Below are 18,929 nucleotides of genomic sequence, written 5' to 3'. Positions count from 1 at the left end.
CAAGAAAACTCAACCAAAATCCCCAACCAAATTCCACCCTCCACCAAACACCCTTGAAACACAGTGTTTTATATGTTTTATAAGAGCTGGCAGTAGTGTAGCCTACTCTGCAAAACCAACAAAACAACTGTTACCTGTGAAGAACAGCAGATTTATAGTTTTATAAGATATGTCTGGAGGACTGGCAGAAACAGCATGTATCACCTCTGTGATTTTTAAAAAATATATTTTTAAATACTTTTGATCCTTAAGAGAATTCCTGGCGACTGAAATTCTGTCTATCCATCTTTCAGCCTGAGGCAGGCCCTGCTCCTGTCCTCTAAGCTCCACAGTAAGTAAAGACAGAATGATCTTTCACCATAAAACTGTACATTTGTGGGTCTAGTTGGTGAGTTCAGTACTCTGCTTGCTTGCACAGGGCAAAACCCCTCAATGCTAACAGGCACGAGCCATTCCTTTGTCATCCTGGAGTGGACTGTTCCATTCAGCCACAGCCCAGATGAGAAAACTGGAGGCTGCAAAGGGGGCAGTGCACTGGACAACCTTGTCCCACAGGTTGCTGACAGCTCCTGCTGTCAGCAGCTATTTCATGTTCCTGCTGGTGTGCATTCCTGGAGTAAATTCAGAGACAATGAACCCTGCTTCAGTTGAGATACTACAGCTAGGCAGGAATAAAGGCTTATTATTTATATAAAGCCTATTGTTTTTTCTGCCATCACATGTGAATAAACCCAGAGCAAGGCAGAGCATGTGCATTAGACCAAGGATCTAATGGGAGCTTGCTGGGCGTACTCATCTGCCCTGTATCACCATAAAGTCATTTATATTTACTTACTACTTTAATAACAGGCTTACCCTGATGGGTAAACACAACTTTCCTGGTGGTACGACCTTTCTGCCTCCTGGAGTAGGCACCACGGGGAGGCTTGCCCAGTACCACTCCCTGCTGTGTTAGGCCAGAGCTACAGTTGCTCTCTGACATGTGGAAGGCCAGCTCTCTCTCAACACTTCCCATACAGGACTCCACGTTCAACTTCAGCTGCTGTTCAAAGGCATTTCCTCAAGAAATGCCTCTCATTTGAAAAGCCCCTTTTACTCTATGTTAGCAGATCAGATTCATGCAATATGCGTATTTGCAGCTTTTAGATGCCTTTGCATCACACACATCACTGCCCTACCCTCCAGCTTCTCCTCCTCTTGCCTTCATAGCTCTGTGCTGCCCAAGGGTTTTTGCCCAAGGTGTTTGCTGTTCTTCTCCAGTTGCCTACAAACACTCTCGGATTTGGCATGTGTTCATCTGTTCATGTGGCTGCTGACAACTCCTCCTGATGCAATGGGCAGGTGCTGTAGTCCAGCTGCCCAGCATGAAGCTGCATGGGCTGCCTGCCCTTCTGCAAGGGCTCAGCTACAGGCCAGAACGACCCTGAGCAGACCATGCTGCCTGAGCTGAGCTCACCCGACTTGATCTTGGGAGCAAGGCAAGGACACTGCTGAACTCAGCCCGAGGTTCAAAGTGCATTTTCATCTCACTCTACAAATCCAATTGGTTAAATGAGCAATCTCCAATATCTTAAAAATCCAGCATGACTGCCAGTGTGTGCTCCACCAAAGCAAGATTTTTTTCTCTCTTGAAATGGTGGAGTCAGGAAGGTGTTAGACAAATACTAACATCAAAAGGGAACATAGCACATTCAAAAGGGCACAAAAAATATTGTTCAAGTATCAGGCAGTTAACAGCCACCTACAGTAGTGACTGGAGAGAAAACTGCATGTTGTGCTGAAAGGTATTCTGAAATGCTCTTCTGTTTGGAGAGAACAGCACAGGATTTAACCACCTCCAGTTTCTGAAATGCTATATCCTGCATCACAGTGTAGACTCAGGCATACACTTATTGTTAAAACACAGATGTTTGAGAAGGCAAAATATGTTTCCTGTGACATATGTATTTGCATAGAGTATTAAGGCTTTCTTGCAATCTATCCCTTGCCCCTCACACAACTTGTTTTAGATTACCATATCTTTTGGTGTTCTAATTTTGCTCTTTTCTTTACAGTGTGCTTTACTCTCCTCTACTTACCTGAAAAAATGTAATTCATAAGACACTGTGCAAACAAAACAGCATACACTGTTTATATTTCAGAACATGCAAACCCTAAATGCAAGGACTAACTATTGTGAGGGAAAATTTATCTCTAGATGTAATACATTAAAATGTTCTAGATTATGCATTGAGACTGTTAAATTCAAAGATTTAGTCTTCAGGGATTACTTAGTAAGGATATACATGGAAAGAGGCAATGGATTTTTTCTTATAGAATTGTGTACCTAGTCAAGCTCTGATGTGATGCACTAGTTTGGCTTTCAATCATGCCGTTTATCTCTTGGGGTTTTTTTTTTGTTTTTTTGGTTTTTTTGGGTTTTTTGTTTGTTTTTTTGTTTTTTTGGGTTTTTTTTTTGTTTTGTTTTTTTTTTTTTTTCCAAATATGGCTATGAAGCCAACACACGGACAGAACAAGAGAATTGTCTGAGGTGAATGGTGCCTAACAAAATTTATATTGTCACCACCTTAGCTCCTGCACTAGACATCCCTGAAAGTCACAGTACAACTCAATACCACAACACCGAGTTTATCAGTATATGCAAAGCGAAGGAACTTGAGCATATCTTCATTATTTCACAGACTGGCAAGCATTTAGCTTTATTTCACCGGGTCAAACCAAAACTCGTAGCCAGTTTCTTCTTTCCTTAACTGTCCTTAAGCAAGTTCCCTCAGTAAGAAGCAAGTCAATTTTTGAAGGGGCATTTTACTCTGAACAAGATGGTTAAGTGGGCCAATTTCTACATACATTGATTTCAAATATGCACCCTGATATCAGTGGAACATCTTATAAGAACTCTCTCTCTCATTCACTGGTTTTGTCTGTAACTGGAAAAAGAAGAGGTGAGGGCCCTTCCCAAACAATCTATACTATACCTCCCTGATCAAACAAAAACAATGGGAATTCTTCTCACCCAGTAGCAGAAGACATTTTTCCCTACCAAATCCCTTGGACAGCCTCTTCCCCTTCAGATATGCATCTCTTAAAGCTTGATGTGTACTAGAAGACAACTACACCGTTACTTCTTGCTCTGCAGTCTTCTCGGTTCCTCCTGATGCTCCCAAATTTTGGCTTTTGAACTATAACCTTTAGCATCGCTTCCTATCCGCAGTGGTTGGAACTTTAAAGTCTCTTCCAGCCCAAACCATTCTGTGATTCCTACACTCAGTTCATTCAAATGCATCCTTGGCAGGTACTTGGAAGATTGATTTGGTCAGTTCTAATCAACTACTATACTACAGATACAGTCAATGGAAAGAAAAACTGTTGCTAACTCAAGGCATGCAGTGGGACATGCATCCATGCACCCTCTAGTATCTTCCTGTCCTGTGATCTTTTCCTTCTGATCTGGCCTCTCAGTTTTGATCCAAATCAAGCTGGATGTCCCTGTGAAGTCTTGCAGGCTACACAAGACTACAATAGGGGCCTAAGGTTACTGAGAGTTCAGCGCTGAAAAAGGGAGCTCGCGTTCCCCATCAGACCATGGAAACACTTCTATCCCAGGTAAGGTGAAAAAGTGAATGTGACAGGCCGTGCCAGATATAACAACTCTCCCAACTTCCCCCTTAACACAAACTCCATACACCACCCCCTTCCTCTGTCCCACAACAATCTGGAGGCTCACTCTGGGCATGCAGGTTTCTCTGCCTCTCCTGGCAGAGAGAACTATGCTGTCCACAGCCATGGATAGCACAGCTGGTAGAGGCATGAGACAGTCAACCCTTAACTCCTGCAATTTCCCTTCCCTCAGCTGCTGGATCCTCCTCTTCTCCACCAATCACCCCCCATCAGCACACCAGATTTTCAAGACTACCTGCCTTCTAATGGGCTGCAGCAAACTGGAAAAGTTGGGGGTGAACTGCAACTTCCCCACACCTGTATGTTTCAAACAACAGAGAGAAAAGCAGCAAAAGTGATGCTGTAACACTGCTGCACTTAGTTCTGTACAGAGGAAAAATCCAGACAAAACAATGCAATAATAAAATATGAACACAAATTCCCAACTCCTGGGCAGCTCTGCAGAGTTAGGAGCAGCAGAATAGTAAAGAGTATATATGCTCCGATGGTAATGAATGATTGCATGTGTTTTGCAGAAAGAGTTTAAATGTCACATTACAGACTACTGCTCATAGAAGCCAGCAGTCAGGCTGTGTCATCCACCACCACACCACACTTACCTATCCCCAACAGCAGAGCAGAGGATCCAGACATAGCCTAAGATGAGATACTCAGCCATGCATATCTTCTCTGTTCCCAGACCAAACTGCATTTCCTCATGCAAAACCCTCCACCAGCATATGCCTTAAAGGGTGCACTGAGCTGGCCCCGAAAAACACCAAAATTGCCAGCCTCTGAGGACTTCAGAAATGTGCCTTACATTACAGCAGTTAAAGCAGTTCAAGAAAAAATGCTAACGCAACAGTTTCATGCTGAACTTTTATTTCAATGTTATGCAACTGCATAAGTATAAATAACTGTGTTCAATATATAACAATTATGACATCCATAAGGAGTTTCTCAGATAAAATAAGACTGCAAACACTTTATTGCACAGACCCTAACGATTTTTTTAACTTTTAAACTTTTTTTGTAAGCTGAGAAATCTACTGCAAGAAGTCTACAAAAGAACACAACAGATCTATAATCACATTAAGACTGACCAAGAAGAACACAGGCAGGAGGATCTCTAACAGCTCACTTATAAGGTAAACACCAACAAACAGTTACTACATAAACACAAGCTTATGCACTGTTACACTTCCAAAATGCAAAGAACTTATTTGTCAGAAGTGATAATACAAAATATTCATAAAGGTATACTGTAAACAAAAGCTAGATGGGTTTTAAAAGAAACAAGAGGATAGTTGAAAAAATGCAGAGATTGTAAACTAGGAAGTATCTCCCAGACAGAAATGTTATTTTTAAGTGCCTTAGCATTTATATCTATTAACTGCCAAAGCACAGATGAACTGTAAATGTTGAGACCATTTTATTTTTAAGACTTCTCAAAAATTGTTATCCACTGCTTACTATCTCCTTTCTGAATGCATCAAAGGTAGGATTAATGTTCTAGTGACACATGTAAAATCAGGAGTTGTTTGTGACACTGGATTTTCCTTACAGGTTTGCTGTAATCCAACTCAACACATCAGTATAATAAGGTTTTCAGCAGAGGGAAATGAATTCTGCACACTGTCTGTTGTCACACAAGTCTCCTAGTCAAGATTACACTGTGCTTTTACAAAAAAATTTTCTAGCTTTTGAGACAGAAAGACAAACCATAAGCATTGGTGAAAAATGTAGGGGCGGGCCTAGCTCTACTGTGGTTACAGATAACAGAAATAAGCAAAATGACCATTCTATTGATCCCCAATTATTAAAACCCATGCGCCTGCAAGGGTATTTCGTAGTGCTTCTGTATATGTTTCAAATTTTACCTTTCATCCCTCAAAACAAGCTAAATACTCCACACAAAAATGATCAAAGTCTACACGTTCCACTGTATATAAAATTTAAATAAGGCTTAGCAAAAGTAAAAAGACAGTAACATTCTAGCACCAAATAGCTCCAACAAGTTCCTTTGTTAAAAAATGCTTCTTTTGTAATTACAGTATTGAATTTTTTTTTGCATACAAATAAAAAGATTATGCTATGAAATGTAAGGAGCTACTCAATGCATTTCAAAATGAATATGAAACCCAGGATTACTTGCTAAAAACAGCAAGTTTGCTCTACAACATAAGGCCCCAACTATGTATTAAAATGTGTCAGATAGCCTAAACTTTTCTGAGGATATGATACCGCAGTGTATTTTTCCTTTTTACCTTACTTGTCATAAAATAGAAAACAGCTACCAGCTATATGACACTAATTAAACAGACCTATATGCCATAATACGTATTCTCTAAATGTATTAAGAACAGGGATGAACATACTAGTACGACCAGTCATGTGCTTTTACTTGAGCCTCACTGTAATGGCCTGAATTTAAAAAAGCTCCAGGAACTCGAGAGGATTGCAGTAAAAAACTAAGCACATGGCATGTGCTTCAGAATTTCAGCCTTGTCTGGGGTAAAAGTCACACAATACACTCCCAACAGACAAGACAAGAACCATCATTTCACCAGAGAACACAGCTCTTGCTGGGATGCCCTGATAATTAAGTGGTCTTCCCATAGTTTCAGCTACTCTACTCAGACTTTGTGCAGCAGGGAGATGCTGTTACTTCTTGTGTTAGATCTGGTGAAGCAGTCAGCCAAATAGAGTACTATCAAAATCAGGTTATTAAAAATACATGTAAAAACTCACAATAGGTCACTGTATTATTCTGTACTAGTATTTTTTAGCCTTTATCTAGGATTTTTTGTTAGCAAAAATGTGGCCTGTTTTTTATTTCTTTTCCAGTCAGACCAATGCTTGTGCATGTCCATGCCAGCTCCGAATTTCAGTAATTTGGTTTCATATTCGAGTATGGCAAATACGTGGCAAAGCAACTATCTTAAAAAGGGAAAGAGTAAACGATGCAACCAGCAGCAAAGTATATATGCTACATTCAAACCCCAAACACATTGCTAAGTATTTACAGAAGAAGTATTTTCAACAGCTCTAGGCTGTAAAGGTATTTTTGTACAAATACTATGTGGTAACAGTTTTACCGGTTACAATTGGAAAGGCATTTTGAAAAAAAGTCCTCTCTTTACATATCCCCTTGTATTGTTTCTTCAGTGACATGAAAGCTTTGCCGCACAAAGACACGACACAGTGCTGGTTTAAAGGCAGTACAACATATTGAAATTGTGTCAGCTAGTGTTGAATACACACTTGGCAGGTCTTAGAGTTAACACATTTTTTTGTGAGCACTGCTCCGTGAAGCTTCCTTTCCTCGACGCTGCCGAGCCGAGTCTTTGTCATCTGAAAGTGCGTTAGGGCGGTCAGGTGTGGCTGCCGACCTAGATAAATCTTTACCTACATTCTGTTTTCTTGAAGCAGACTGCTGAGTCAGAACAGCATCTTTTCCCTTTACATCCACAGTGTTAACGAAAAGAGGCTTTTCTTGATTTCCAGGTTTCCCCCCAAGGTTTGAAGCAGGGTGGTGGGCTTCTGCTACAACAGTGGCACTGTGCAAGGCCATCAGTGAAACACTCTTAGTCATTTCTGCCTTACTGCTCCCTGTGGAAGAGGTGCTTTTCTTACTTAGTTCCTTGCAAGTTGCAGGAAGCTCTGATGAGCCTGGTTTAACCTTTGCTGAAGATGCCTCACTTTTGGCTGAAACAGATGAAACAGATACTTCCTGTCTACATTCAGAGAAATTGGATGAACAAGTCAGTGGCTTTCCCGGTGATGCAGCCACACGACAAGAACTTTGCCCACTGGCAGCCGGCAGATGTTTTATTGCAGTCTGCTTGTGTGCATCCTCTGGCTGTTTCTGATTAACTTGTCCTTTCCCTTTTGTATCTTGAGAGACTTTGCTACTCACGGTTGCTTTTTCTGCTCCTTTCCCTCTGATGTCACAAGTTGTGAGACAAAGGGTAGGCTCCACTTTCCCACTATCAAGCTGAACGTAAAGTGCGTCAGTGCATATTTTTACTTCAGGTCTTTTGTCTGCAGCGATCACCTCATTACTAGGACTTCTCTCTGCCTCTTTGTTCAGTGAGAGATAGTCTTTCACAGTGGAAAACTTTGGAGCAGTGGTTTGTTTTTCACTGAAACGCTGTTGCTTTTGATCAGCAGATTCCCCCAAGCCTGCTGCTTCTTGCCTCTGCGTCTGCTTAGAACACTCTGGGCCTGCTGGAAGTGGGCCCACAGCAGAGGATTTATGTTTGGTGTCAGGGGCTGTACTGCTCATTTGGAGAGCGGTGACTGAGCCATGGTCCAAACCCACAGGTCTTTCAGCCTGCACATGTTCAATGTTCATTCTTCTTGAAGAGCCTGGAGCAGGAGAAAGGTGATCCAGAACATTTTTACTGGCATGCTTTCCATCCTTTCTGGAGCTGGTAGACAACTGAGTAACAATTTCTTTTTCTTTTATGGTTGGAGCACATGGTTTTTGTGACAATGTCTGTTTATCCAAAGACTTAGACTTGGAGGAAGTTGTATCAGAGGCTGGCCTAGATTTATTACTGCTGCTTTCCACACAGGTGGCAGCAGGCTTCACATGTTCTTGAACGCCTACATGAACTTCTATAGTGCTATGTCTGTTTACTGCCTCTTTCACAGCAGGGGAGCCTGAAGTGTTAAGTTGCTGCCGAGGAACTTGGCAAGACTGCTCTCTCTCACTAGTTTGAAGCCTTATATCTGTAAGTGATTTCTGATCTTTCTTTCCCATGTCTTTAGCACAATCCTTCTGCACAGAGGAAACTGGTGCAGACTTCTCAATTTTATGATCACCATCTCTTGACGATTGCATGGACCATTTGGATGGAAGACCATCACTCTTTGCCTCTGTGATAACTTTCTTAGACTCAGCTTTCTGCTTTGTTATTTCCCTTTCCACAAAACTTTTAGAAACACCGCTGTCATCTTTGCCTAGCTGTTTCAATGATTCTCTGCCATCCTTAGGTTGTGCCTTGGGGCCAGCTGACTGCATTTTTCCTTGCATCTCAAGTGGAATGGCAAAATCAGCACAATTTTTTTCATTGCTCTTGGAGCAGGTTGTTATCAGGACATCCGCGACAGAAACCTTCAGAGATGACTCCCTGATCACTTCCACCTTTGCAGGGATAGGCTCACAACCTCTCTGGGATATTGGCTGTTTGACAGGCAACTCTTTCTGTATTTGTTTCTCTTTTCCTACAGCTTTTTCAGGAGTGTTTTGGCCAGCAAAAGATTTGGAATATGTTTGTGTAGTTTTAAAACTCTGAGTAACATAAGACTTTACCTCCACTGAATGGTCCTTTTGGTTTGAAGGGGAGGTATCTTTCTTCTGAACAGCGTCAACAACAGAAATACTGCCTTTAGCAGCCAGACTAGAAACCTTTTTCTCTGTCACTGTTTCGGTAGCCACAGAGATGAGTGGTGGATTTGGAGAACTCTTGCCTACTTGTAGAGCCTGAGGCTCTGCTATGTTGACTTTGCTAGATTTTGGGTAGCTCAACAACTGTTCTTTCTGAGACGCCATTTCTGCCTTCCCACCACTCCCTTGTGGCACTGGGGGCTTAGGAGATGCCCCATCACTGCTGGCGCTCTGTCCTTCTGGCAGCACACACAAAGGCACTTCAGCCTTTGAAGCCTGTGGCCCAGAAAGTAACGCAATGTCTAGTGTGCCTTCTATTGGCTTCAGACAGGAAACAGACCTCCCATCAAGCTTATATTCTGAAGGACTTTTTCTGACAGGAGCTTCAGAAGAAATAAGGGATGATTTTTCCATGCTTATGTCTGCTCGGCCACTAAAGGTTTTGAGAGGAACAAAAGAAACTGAGTTCATCTGAGTAGCATGTGCACTGCCAATAAATGCTCTACCATCTGCAACTGCAGTGGAGTCCTGCTGTATGTTTACAGGTCTGCCTGTACTAAGTTGAAGGCATTCATGAACATTAGATGTCATCTTAGATTTTAGCACTGGACAGACACTGTCATCTTTTTCTTCAACAGACATTTTCTTTCTGAGATAATCAATATTTGCAAGTTTACCATCTAATCTTTCAAATTTGACAAATTCTTTTGTAGGTACAATTTTATCTGTGTTTTCTCCCTTTCCATTTAGTATCTTGTCAGAGGACTGAGGTAGCACATCTTGCAGGGTACATGAAGGTGAAATTCTTTTGAAGTCATAAGAAATATGACTGAGTTCATTAGAGGGAGGCCCATGACACAGTGTCTGTCCATCTAAAGCAACACCATCATTTGATCTCAAGTTTGTATTCTTTTGAAGGGTGTCTTTGAGTATGCCACCAGCTGACTGGGTCTCCACAGTAACAATTTTTGTTTCAAACTGGTTTGTTTTCTCTAATGCCTTCTGGAATGCTTTTTTGTCTCTTTCTTCCACTCTTAAGGTATTGGGATTTTCTGGTTCGCTGCTAGGTTCGTGTATGGCAGCATTTGCTTTTTCAGCAAAGTCTTGCTTTTTCATAACTACCTTGACCTTCAGCTTCTCTCTGTCAAGTTCATCAATGGATTCTTGTCTACCCAATTTTCGGGAGATGGGTCGTTTCAAGCAGCCCTGCTCTGCAGGCCTGACTCGTGTGAGCGATGGCACGTCACATACATTCTCCTCCAAGCTCTGAAGAGTTACATCTCTTTGAAACAATTCTCTATTCACTTCTTCCTGCGTCACTTCCAGACTGTGTTTTCGTGAACATAAGTGTTTTTTATCACTGCCATAAGAGGGTGCAAGTTTCTCTTCAGACTGGACTCTCTTCAACAATGGAGATCTTGGTGGCTCTGCACTCTTTGGCCTAACAATATGCCTCACAATAGTTGGAGGAGAGTGCATTTTACTAGGAAAAGACTGAGCTATTTTTGTATTTCCAATTGAATGTCCCAGCAATGGTGATGGAGATCGCTGAGGAGATGTTGGCTGGGGTGTTGGAGAAGGTGTCCGTGCAAGAGGAGAAAGGGGAATGCTGCCAGCTGATTTGCGCCTTCCTGATCTGTATCTCTGCCCACCAAGCTTTGGACCCAAGCCATGAAGAGTGCTGGGTCTTATGTGCCCTGAACCAGCTGGAGAATTGGGAGCACTGGAACTAGGGGAACTACTCTGGGAAGAGTTAGTACCTACAAAAAGAACAAAAAACCAAGCAAACAAACACAGTATTAGCAAGACTTTTTCTATCTTGTCTAAGTGTTCACTGAGAAACAGAATGAAAGCCCTATGCTGTCTCCCACTACAGAGTTCCAAAATCTGGAAGGTTTTAAATGGAGAAGGTTTTAGGCTGCAAAACCTGCACCATTCCAATTACATTTGCTGTTTCTCCCTTTCCCTCTCTTCCATCATCCCCTTTAATTTATCTCTTGCTTTTACTTAAATAGAATAACTAATGCTTTCTGACACTTCAAAGCAATGATCAAGGCTTTTCAGATAATTTACCTTTGCCAAGGGATTGTACAATAGCAGTCAATTCTAGTACACACTACAATTGTGACAGAAGTTAAAGAAGTAAAAAGGGGCAGGCTTTTAGGAGTCAGAGAGATGTATATTTTAGCACTTGGCTAATCTTTTCAGCAATATATCTGCATTCATGAGTGCTGTCCTAGTTCAATTATGTAGCAAGTTTTATATCAGTTTCTCTGACTCTTTTATCATGTAGCCTCTCAGGCAAAATTATGTCTTTTGCTACAAATTGGGACTTCTTATTATTCAACTTTCAGCCATTGGACTGAGCTTTAAACACTAGGACAAACTTAAGAGAAAATTGCTTTTTAGGTGCTTCTGTATCATAAGAACACTTTTTGTTTTGCATCAGGAATATGTTTCCATTTTCCAGACAGAAAACAGTTTTTCTATGATTATGTTTGTCAGAGCTAACTGCTCTTAGGGGATCAGATCTATGGGGGCTCACAAAATGTACAGTATCCTTCCAGTCCTTTTCCTCTGCTCTCCACTGCTTCACACTCACCTGATGGAAAATCAGGAGTGGAACGGTAGCTCGGGGTAGGAGATCTAGGAGATAAGCTGTGGGTTGGAGACCCAGGCAAGCTCTCCCCTGAAGAAAGTGATCGGTTAAGGCAGGAAAAGCTTCTGCTTGTATGAAGGAGAGGTGAGGGCTGCTTTGCCAGCTTTTTAAAGAGAGATCTTCTCCTTGTGTGAGAAAAACACAGCATTTTATCATAAGTTAAGGTGAACAGAAGATACTATTACCACAGGCAAAGTTCTTGCAAGCTGACACTATGACAATAGTAAATCAATCTTCACATGAAAGCAAACCACACTGTAGACTGGGAAGTTTAGAAAACATTCTGATTCTATACAGGCGGGATAGAGACTGTAACTAATTTTATTCATACTAAAATTTACTTACTGTATTCAGAAGAACATCTATCTCCTTATGAGTATAAATATTTATTTTCTTAATTTAGCTACCTATCAAAACTAAAGAAATATCTACAAAGTACTAGCAACATATTTATAAAATACACATGAACACATCGTATTAAAAACACTGATAAGCACTAGCACTAAAAAGTTTAATTAAACAAGCACAAAATAATATAGTCAAGCCAAATTAAGATGCAACCTCAGTTGTTCACTATTTTTAGATGTTATTTTAGCAGATCTAGTTTAGGCAAACAAGATTTGGAAGGCCACATAATCTCAGAAAAGAAGGTAGAAATACAGAAGATGAGAGAAAACTGTATTCATTTCATATTTTAAATGTATTGTTATGTACAGACACACACAAAAACAAAGAAATGCCTTCACTGTGAAATCAAAAGATTATTCACCTCTCTAAACTCTCCTTCTTCTTGGTCTTCTTACTGCGCCTAACCATTCGGCTCCTGTAGCTGTTCCGCCTGGCAGGTCCTGTCTTGATAGAAGTGTTTTCAAAAGAAGTTGTCATTACTGAGACTTTGTTGCCACTCTGCCAAAATGAAAGAAAATGCTTTAAGTGTGACTAATACGAGTAATACAAGATGACTTTGCCTTAAACTGAATCTACACCATACATGCAATGAGAATCAACTCCAGAATAAGAGGCGCTTCTGCAGGAAACCCTATGCAGACATTGCCAGGTATAGGTAGCAAATGAGGATTGGAAGTTCTCAAACTCTGCTTTCCTAACTTCCTCCATTCAAGCTTCAAGACAAGGAGTAATTTCAATTGTAGCTAGGCAGGAGGACACCAAGGATTAACCAAAATTGAAAATTTCAAGATAGAAGCATCTGCAGAAAAACCTGATTTTCCCACAAAGAACAACTGTAACTGCACAGTGTTCCACTCACATCTCAAGACACCAACTGTTATAATGATGTAACAGAGGAGAAAAATGAAATTTTCATTGTCAATTCCAAAACATATTTTTATCTTGTTCAAAATGGTTAACAAGTATAATTAACCTAAGTTTTTTAGCACTGATTGCACAAAGAGATGACTCAAAAAAATATATAGGTATTTCCTGCTGATTTTATGTTATAAAAATCTGTAGCTCCTGCTCAACACTGTATATCCCTACAGTGAACTTCCTTTCAAATAAATTGCAGTAGCCCAAATTAATTCATGATACAGCCCAACAAATTAAGTTATGGATAAACAATGATCTCTTGTTTTGCATTTATGCTTTTAAGTAGAGAGCAAAGTTGTCATGCTTCTTTTTCTGTATCTGACCTAGACAATGAGTGCACAGCTGACTGCCTTAAGTCACAAAATTTTCTTCTACGTATTTCTTTCAAAACTGGAAAATTTGGAAGCTCCTCATGGCTTCAGAGAAATAAAATAAAGGCAGAACAAAGTGTATTTTTCATCTTTCTTTAGCTTTTTATATTTTCTTATCACTTCAACTGTTTTCCAGTGCTTTTTTTGAACTGACACTCACTTTGAGCTCTGCACGTAACACCGTAAATTGTTAATAATATAGGAAGCAAATATACAGCTATCTAAAGTATTTCTGACCTACATTAGCTTACACTGAAAAGATTACATGAAAAATGAGATATGATGAGCTACAGAGAAAACAGAAGTTGGGTTTTTTTGGTCCAGTGGTTTGCTTGTTTCCATGGAAAAACCGTGCTTTTCTAATAGGACAGACTTCAGAAAACTCCACAAGAGAAAAATGTGACAGATTATTCATGAAAGTACAGTTGCAGGATGAGAATTTTATCATTAATCGAATAAGCTCTGTCAGACATGCCTGGCTATACATGAGACAAAAACCTTTCGGGCCCTAATATGAAAGGCAACCTCCTGTATAGCAGGCTAAGAATATTTCATATTCTTTGCTTTTACTTTTCCTCACTGATTTCACTTTTAAATGAGAAAACTGAGAAGTTTCATCATTGTCAAAAGCCTGAATCTGAGCAAGATGCAGGCATTAGATAACATGCTTGAAAAGGTCAATTTTTTTGAGAGACAGAGACATCTCTTTGTGTCATTGCCTCGAATTTACTTCAGCTACCTCTGCAACAGTGCCAGTCTATGGCAGAGAAACTAAAATCATAGCATGATATATGAAAGTCACTGGCCCTTCTCCAGATCTGTGGCAATAGCAGCTTAGAGTTTGTACTTCTAAGAACAATAAAATCTAGTAACTAATCTCAAGAAAACAAACATAACCCCACCATCGCTGGTGAAAACAGCAATCACTTTCGTATCCCAGCTGTACAAGAGTTACCTTTAATAACAACTCAATGACTTCTGTATGAACAAGACCATGCACTGGCTCTCCATTGATATGAGTAATCAGGTCTCCAGCTTTTAAACCTGCTTGGTAAGCTGCACTTCCTTCTTCCACATTCTGAAAAGAGAGAGGAATAGAATATACACAAAATGAACCGCAAACCAGCTGGCAATGAAGAAACTTACAGATACTAATTTATATAAAGGAAGAAAAGAAGAAAAATAGGTTCAACTCTTTCACCATCCCCTAATTACTCCAACTTTATATGATTATTCCCTACCTACTCAAACTTTATATGGGGCCTGGAATGGTTTCAAAGGTCACTGAAACACTGCTGGTTTCTATGGGTATTAAGTAAGCTCTGTAAACCAGGGAGTTTTCATGCATGGTAAGAAGGGGTGGTTCACTACCCACTGCAAAATTTCAGAACTAAGTGAAGATTTTTAGCATCTGAAAATGAGAAACACTATAATTAAGGTAATTGTCACATGCAATACTCTAATCACAACAAAAATTAACTCCACCATATGGTTAAGGATTGTTTCTATTTGGTTCAAATTCACCAGGCTTCCCATTAGAGCTGGTGCAGCACAAAAGTGACAATGGGCCAAAACAAACTGAATTGAAAAATATTTGAAGGTTGTTTAAATTATTTATTCTATTTTTAAATGAGTATTTTAAGTCATGCAGACACTAATGAAGACTACAATGCAAACAGAGCCAAGAACAAACTTAGGATACTCAAAAAATCCTAAAGGTTTAACTTTTACTGCAATGTACCAGTTTCCCCTTCCTTTCACTGGTGTGACGTTACACTAGTGGCAAGAAATAATTTTTAAAAATTTATTCCATTATCCACCAAATGTAGCCAGTTCTCCAGATTCAATGCTCTTGATGGATTAATAGGTCTAAGGGGTAAACAATAGGAATAAAAAAAATAAATAATACACTACATCAACATTGCTATTTCAAAATCTACAATACATATTTAAAACTAAGCAGTAGAAAAAAAATTGAAGTCTTTTGGTAAATTTGTGATCATTTTTTAGGGTAGTTGAAATAATTTATATACATATACTATTTATGTATGTGTAATTTATACCATATATAAAATTATAATTTCTTACCAACATAAATTATTAAATAAATGCATATATATGTACCTAAGTATATAATTATTTTACAGTTAAGGAGGCTAACAACCAAAGAATTGCTTTAGCCTTTCTTTCACTGTGTAGTGAAGAGAGGATGAAAAATACATTATTTATTCAAGACAGTCAATCTTACTCTTGCGCCATACAAATCTCAAAAATCTTCACAATTCCAAACAATCTGCACATTTCTATGCAACAGAAAATCGGTGCTTGAGATTAGCTTATGCGTGTCTTGCAAAATAGTCCTGACTTTCATGAATCCCTTAATTGATTCCGTCTAATAAACTCCACCTATTTCTCAACAATTTATCTTTGTAACATCCTACAATTGCAGATCCTAGTCCCAATCAAAGAGGATCTGCACCAAGCCTTGGTTTTTCTAAGACCTAGTGCTCTGAACTCAAGACACTATTTCTCAAAACTGACAAACTTGCCACATGTTAAAGTGAAGTTGCAGAAGTTCAACACTACATGTAGATAATATTTCTGCCAAAGATGGCTTGTTGTCTTCCCTATAGGCAACACTGCTCTTGTATACAGGCAGAATTTCATTCTAAGAAAAACTGCTTGGCATAGCATTGTAATTTACACAGTAATTGTCAACAAATAGATACCACAGGTACAAAAAAGCAAATCCATCATTACAGTATTCTGTGGCCACGTATCAACAAGAAAAGATGTATTATCTTACCCAAACAATGTGGTGCACAGTGTAGATATCGCTGTCACCCACGTAAACCCTGATTGCTCGGATGGTAAAGCCATACTTTTTCCCTGAACTATGAATTACAATTGGCTGATGAGGACTTGCAGCAGCAATTGATGAATCACGGCTGGGAGATGAATCTCGGGATGATGAAAGGTCAGAGGATAGGGAATGAGGAGACATAGGACTTCCCAAAGGAGAAACACCAAACACATCTGGAAAAAAAAATCTGCCTATTACACTCTGAGTACACACAAATTTTGTTTGGCTCAACAATATTTTTGTATTAAAATACGTCATTGTCTTTGTCTAAACAACCTCTTCTCTCCCTCCTCCTTGCCTGGTGTGCATATTAGTGGATGTAGAGTTCAACAACCAGGTATTAGAACTTAATTATTTTCCCTAGAGTGTAAACTGCACTGTTTAATGCAAGGGTTAATTTGTTAGCTATAGATACATGCTTCTTCCTTTTGCGCAGGAAACACACACATTGCTAACTTTGCAAGAAATATTCTCAGCCTTTTCCTAGCAAACATTGATGAGAACAAAATCAGAGTACGGTAGCAAATATTATTATGAATACACCCAAAATCATTCCCTAAGTAATCCAGCAATGCTTAACAAATTGCTAGCTGTTTTCTTGGTTTCAGTTATATACAAAAATAGATAAAGACTACTCCCATTTAACCACAGTGTCTACTGGGTACCTAGGGCAGTAAATCAATGTTTGTAAGAAGGCTCCATTGCTACATTCTGCTACATCATGTAAAGACCACAAGAGTTTCTTGCAACAATACCAATTCCAACTTTGTTTTATTTTATTGTTTTGAATGCAGTATGTGCTCATGCTTGTGCAAATGTGAATACAATTGCAGCAGTCTGGACTTCAATTCTGAATAACAAGAAAGCAAAGTACCAATCCTTCGAAAACGCTCAGTGTTACTGTTATACATCCACTTACAGCATTATTTCTGGCTCCAAATTTTGAGCACCTGATGTAACATAAGATCAAGTGACTTAAGAGTCAAGAGTAGCACAAGTAGGAGGCTACATGCTATTTCTGTTTTTGTGACACTGCTCTCCTGTTTATCAGCTTTTCTGATAGGGGATAAGGGAGAACTAGTCATGTGCTGCTTTAACAAACATCTGTTTTTGTGAGCTAGTTAAAACTTAATCTACAGCCCTATTGTCAGATGGACCAAGAAATGAAGTTGCATCTGCTGTGCATGCTCAAGATCAAGCAAGGTAGTCACCATTAAGTTCCATTTTTGTCTGTCAGAGAAGGCTGCTCAACCATAGTGTGAGCACCATGACTTGCTGACAAGATTGCAGTAATTAGTCATGCAAATGAACAAGAGAAACAAAAGAGAGTGATGAAGAATCAATTCTGGACTGTACAGAATCTTGCATTTGCATCACAAGCCTTCATAGCATTGCATAAATCATTTACATTTCAACTAAAAGTATTTAACTCTACCTCCTGGAATCATGAGGGACAAAGCACTTGCAGAAAGAGACTTTGTGACTTTTCCAGAAATCTTCTTTTTTTCTGTGCTTTCCAATCGCTGTCGAGCCACGTGAGATGCACCTTCACCAGCTGGCTTTGAGGCGTTATCTGTACTGTCCACACTCTCACTTCTTCCATTTATTTGATCTAAGTGTTCTGAGAAACTGCCAACTGTACAAAGAAGAAGGGATAAAGATATTGATGGAAAACTGAATATCCTTTTGCTAATGGACCACAGAAAAAATAAATTACTCTCAAGTGCAACTGGTTAAGTGTAAGAAAAGGATCACACAGTTGGAGTTATCACTGCAGCTGCTGTGTTAATGCCAAGACCATTACACGGAACCTGGGGGATAGCAAGCAAGAATTGGGATACAGCACAATCAACATCAAGGTTTTAGACAAGGGAAGGAGATGGATGACCCTGAGGAAATTTTTTTCTCCAGGAACAGAAAGGTGGGAGGGGGAGGAAAATGTGGACTACATGGGAAATCAAGGGCTTGGGAATAGAAGGGTATATCTTGAAAAAACACAGTGAGGTACAGAAGAGAAGTAGGCTGAAAACTGGTAGATGCATAGATATGAAAATAAGGTCCTGGAGTCTACTGAAATGCAACAAGTATTTGAGCAGGGAGACTATGCTCAAAATTAATTAAGTAGAGATTGGTTTGCAACACATCCTCCTAGATTTGTAATCACCAAAGTGACTTCCACAAGTCAAAGAACATCCTCCCAATTCTGAAAGGTGTACATCATAGATAAGTCTTAATTAAAACCACACAATGTGTAGTACAGAGTGTTAGACCTGATCTAATCCCAAACCAGATCCCTGTTGAGATAGCTGTTTTTGAAAGCAGTTCCGAAATGCATCACTTCTAAATTTATGAATGCTACTGCCACGAGGAGGTGATCTGCAACTGTTTGTAGTACCATCAGTCAAGACACACACTGTAAACTACCTGATAGTGTGGAGCTGCTGATTGTACTTGCTGGAGTGGTTACTTCAGGTTCGTCTTGCACTATTTCATCGCTCATAAATGTAGACTTTTCCTGCTCCTCCCGGGGTCCACGTGAGCTGGTGGAATCATCCTGTTCTCCTTCAGCTGATATGGACAATTTTGGAAGCAAACCAGAATTGCGCTGCTGCCGGCTACTGTCAGTCCCAGATGAGATGGATGTAGATATTTGCTGTC

The 18,929-nt window shown here is 39.8% G+C and overlaps 1 protein-coding gene across 16 annotated transcripts in view; it reads right to left on the bottom strand.

Annotated features, from left to right (window-relative positions):
* Window positions 1–4,522: 4,522 nt before the first annotated feature.
* The window catches only part of MAST4 (microtubule associated serine/threonine kinase family member 4), a 278,548-nt gene continuing 264,141 nt past the window's right edge, over window positions 4,523–18,929 (bottom strand). For all 16 annotated transcript variants that reach the window (XM_072922412.1, XM_030258923.4, XM_030258924.4 and 13 more), the window contains 7 exons: window positions 18,696–18,928; window positions 17,707–17,907; window positions 16,215–16,444; window positions 14,364–14,486; window positions 12,481–12,617; window positions 11,655–11,836; window positions 4,523–10,812 (listed from right to left, as the gene is read on the bottom strand). In XM_072922412.1, coding sequence (XP_072778513.1) covers window positions 6,938–10,812; window positions 11,655–11,836; window positions 12,481–12,617; window positions 14,364–14,486; window positions 16,215–16,444; window positions 17,707–17,907; window positions 18,696–18,928 — 4,981 coding nt within the window. In that variant the 3' untranslated portion in view covers window positions 4,523–6,937. The remainder of the gene's footprint in view (window positions 10,813–11,654; window positions 11,837–12,480; window positions 12,618–14,363; window positions 14,487–16,214; window positions 16,445–17,706; window positions 17,908–18,695; window position 18,929) is intronic.

Source organism: Taeniopygia guttata, chromosome Z (genome assembly GCF_048771995.1).
Source record: "Taeniopygia guttata chromosome Z, bTaeGut7.mat, whole genome shotgun sequence".
Taxonomy (NCBI): domain Eukaryota; kingdom Metazoa; phylum Chordata; class Aves; order Passeriformes; family Estrildidae; genus Taeniopygia; species Taeniopygia guttata.
Note: the sequence above shows the minus strand (reverse complement) of the source record. Positions and strands in the feature narration are given on the sequence as shown.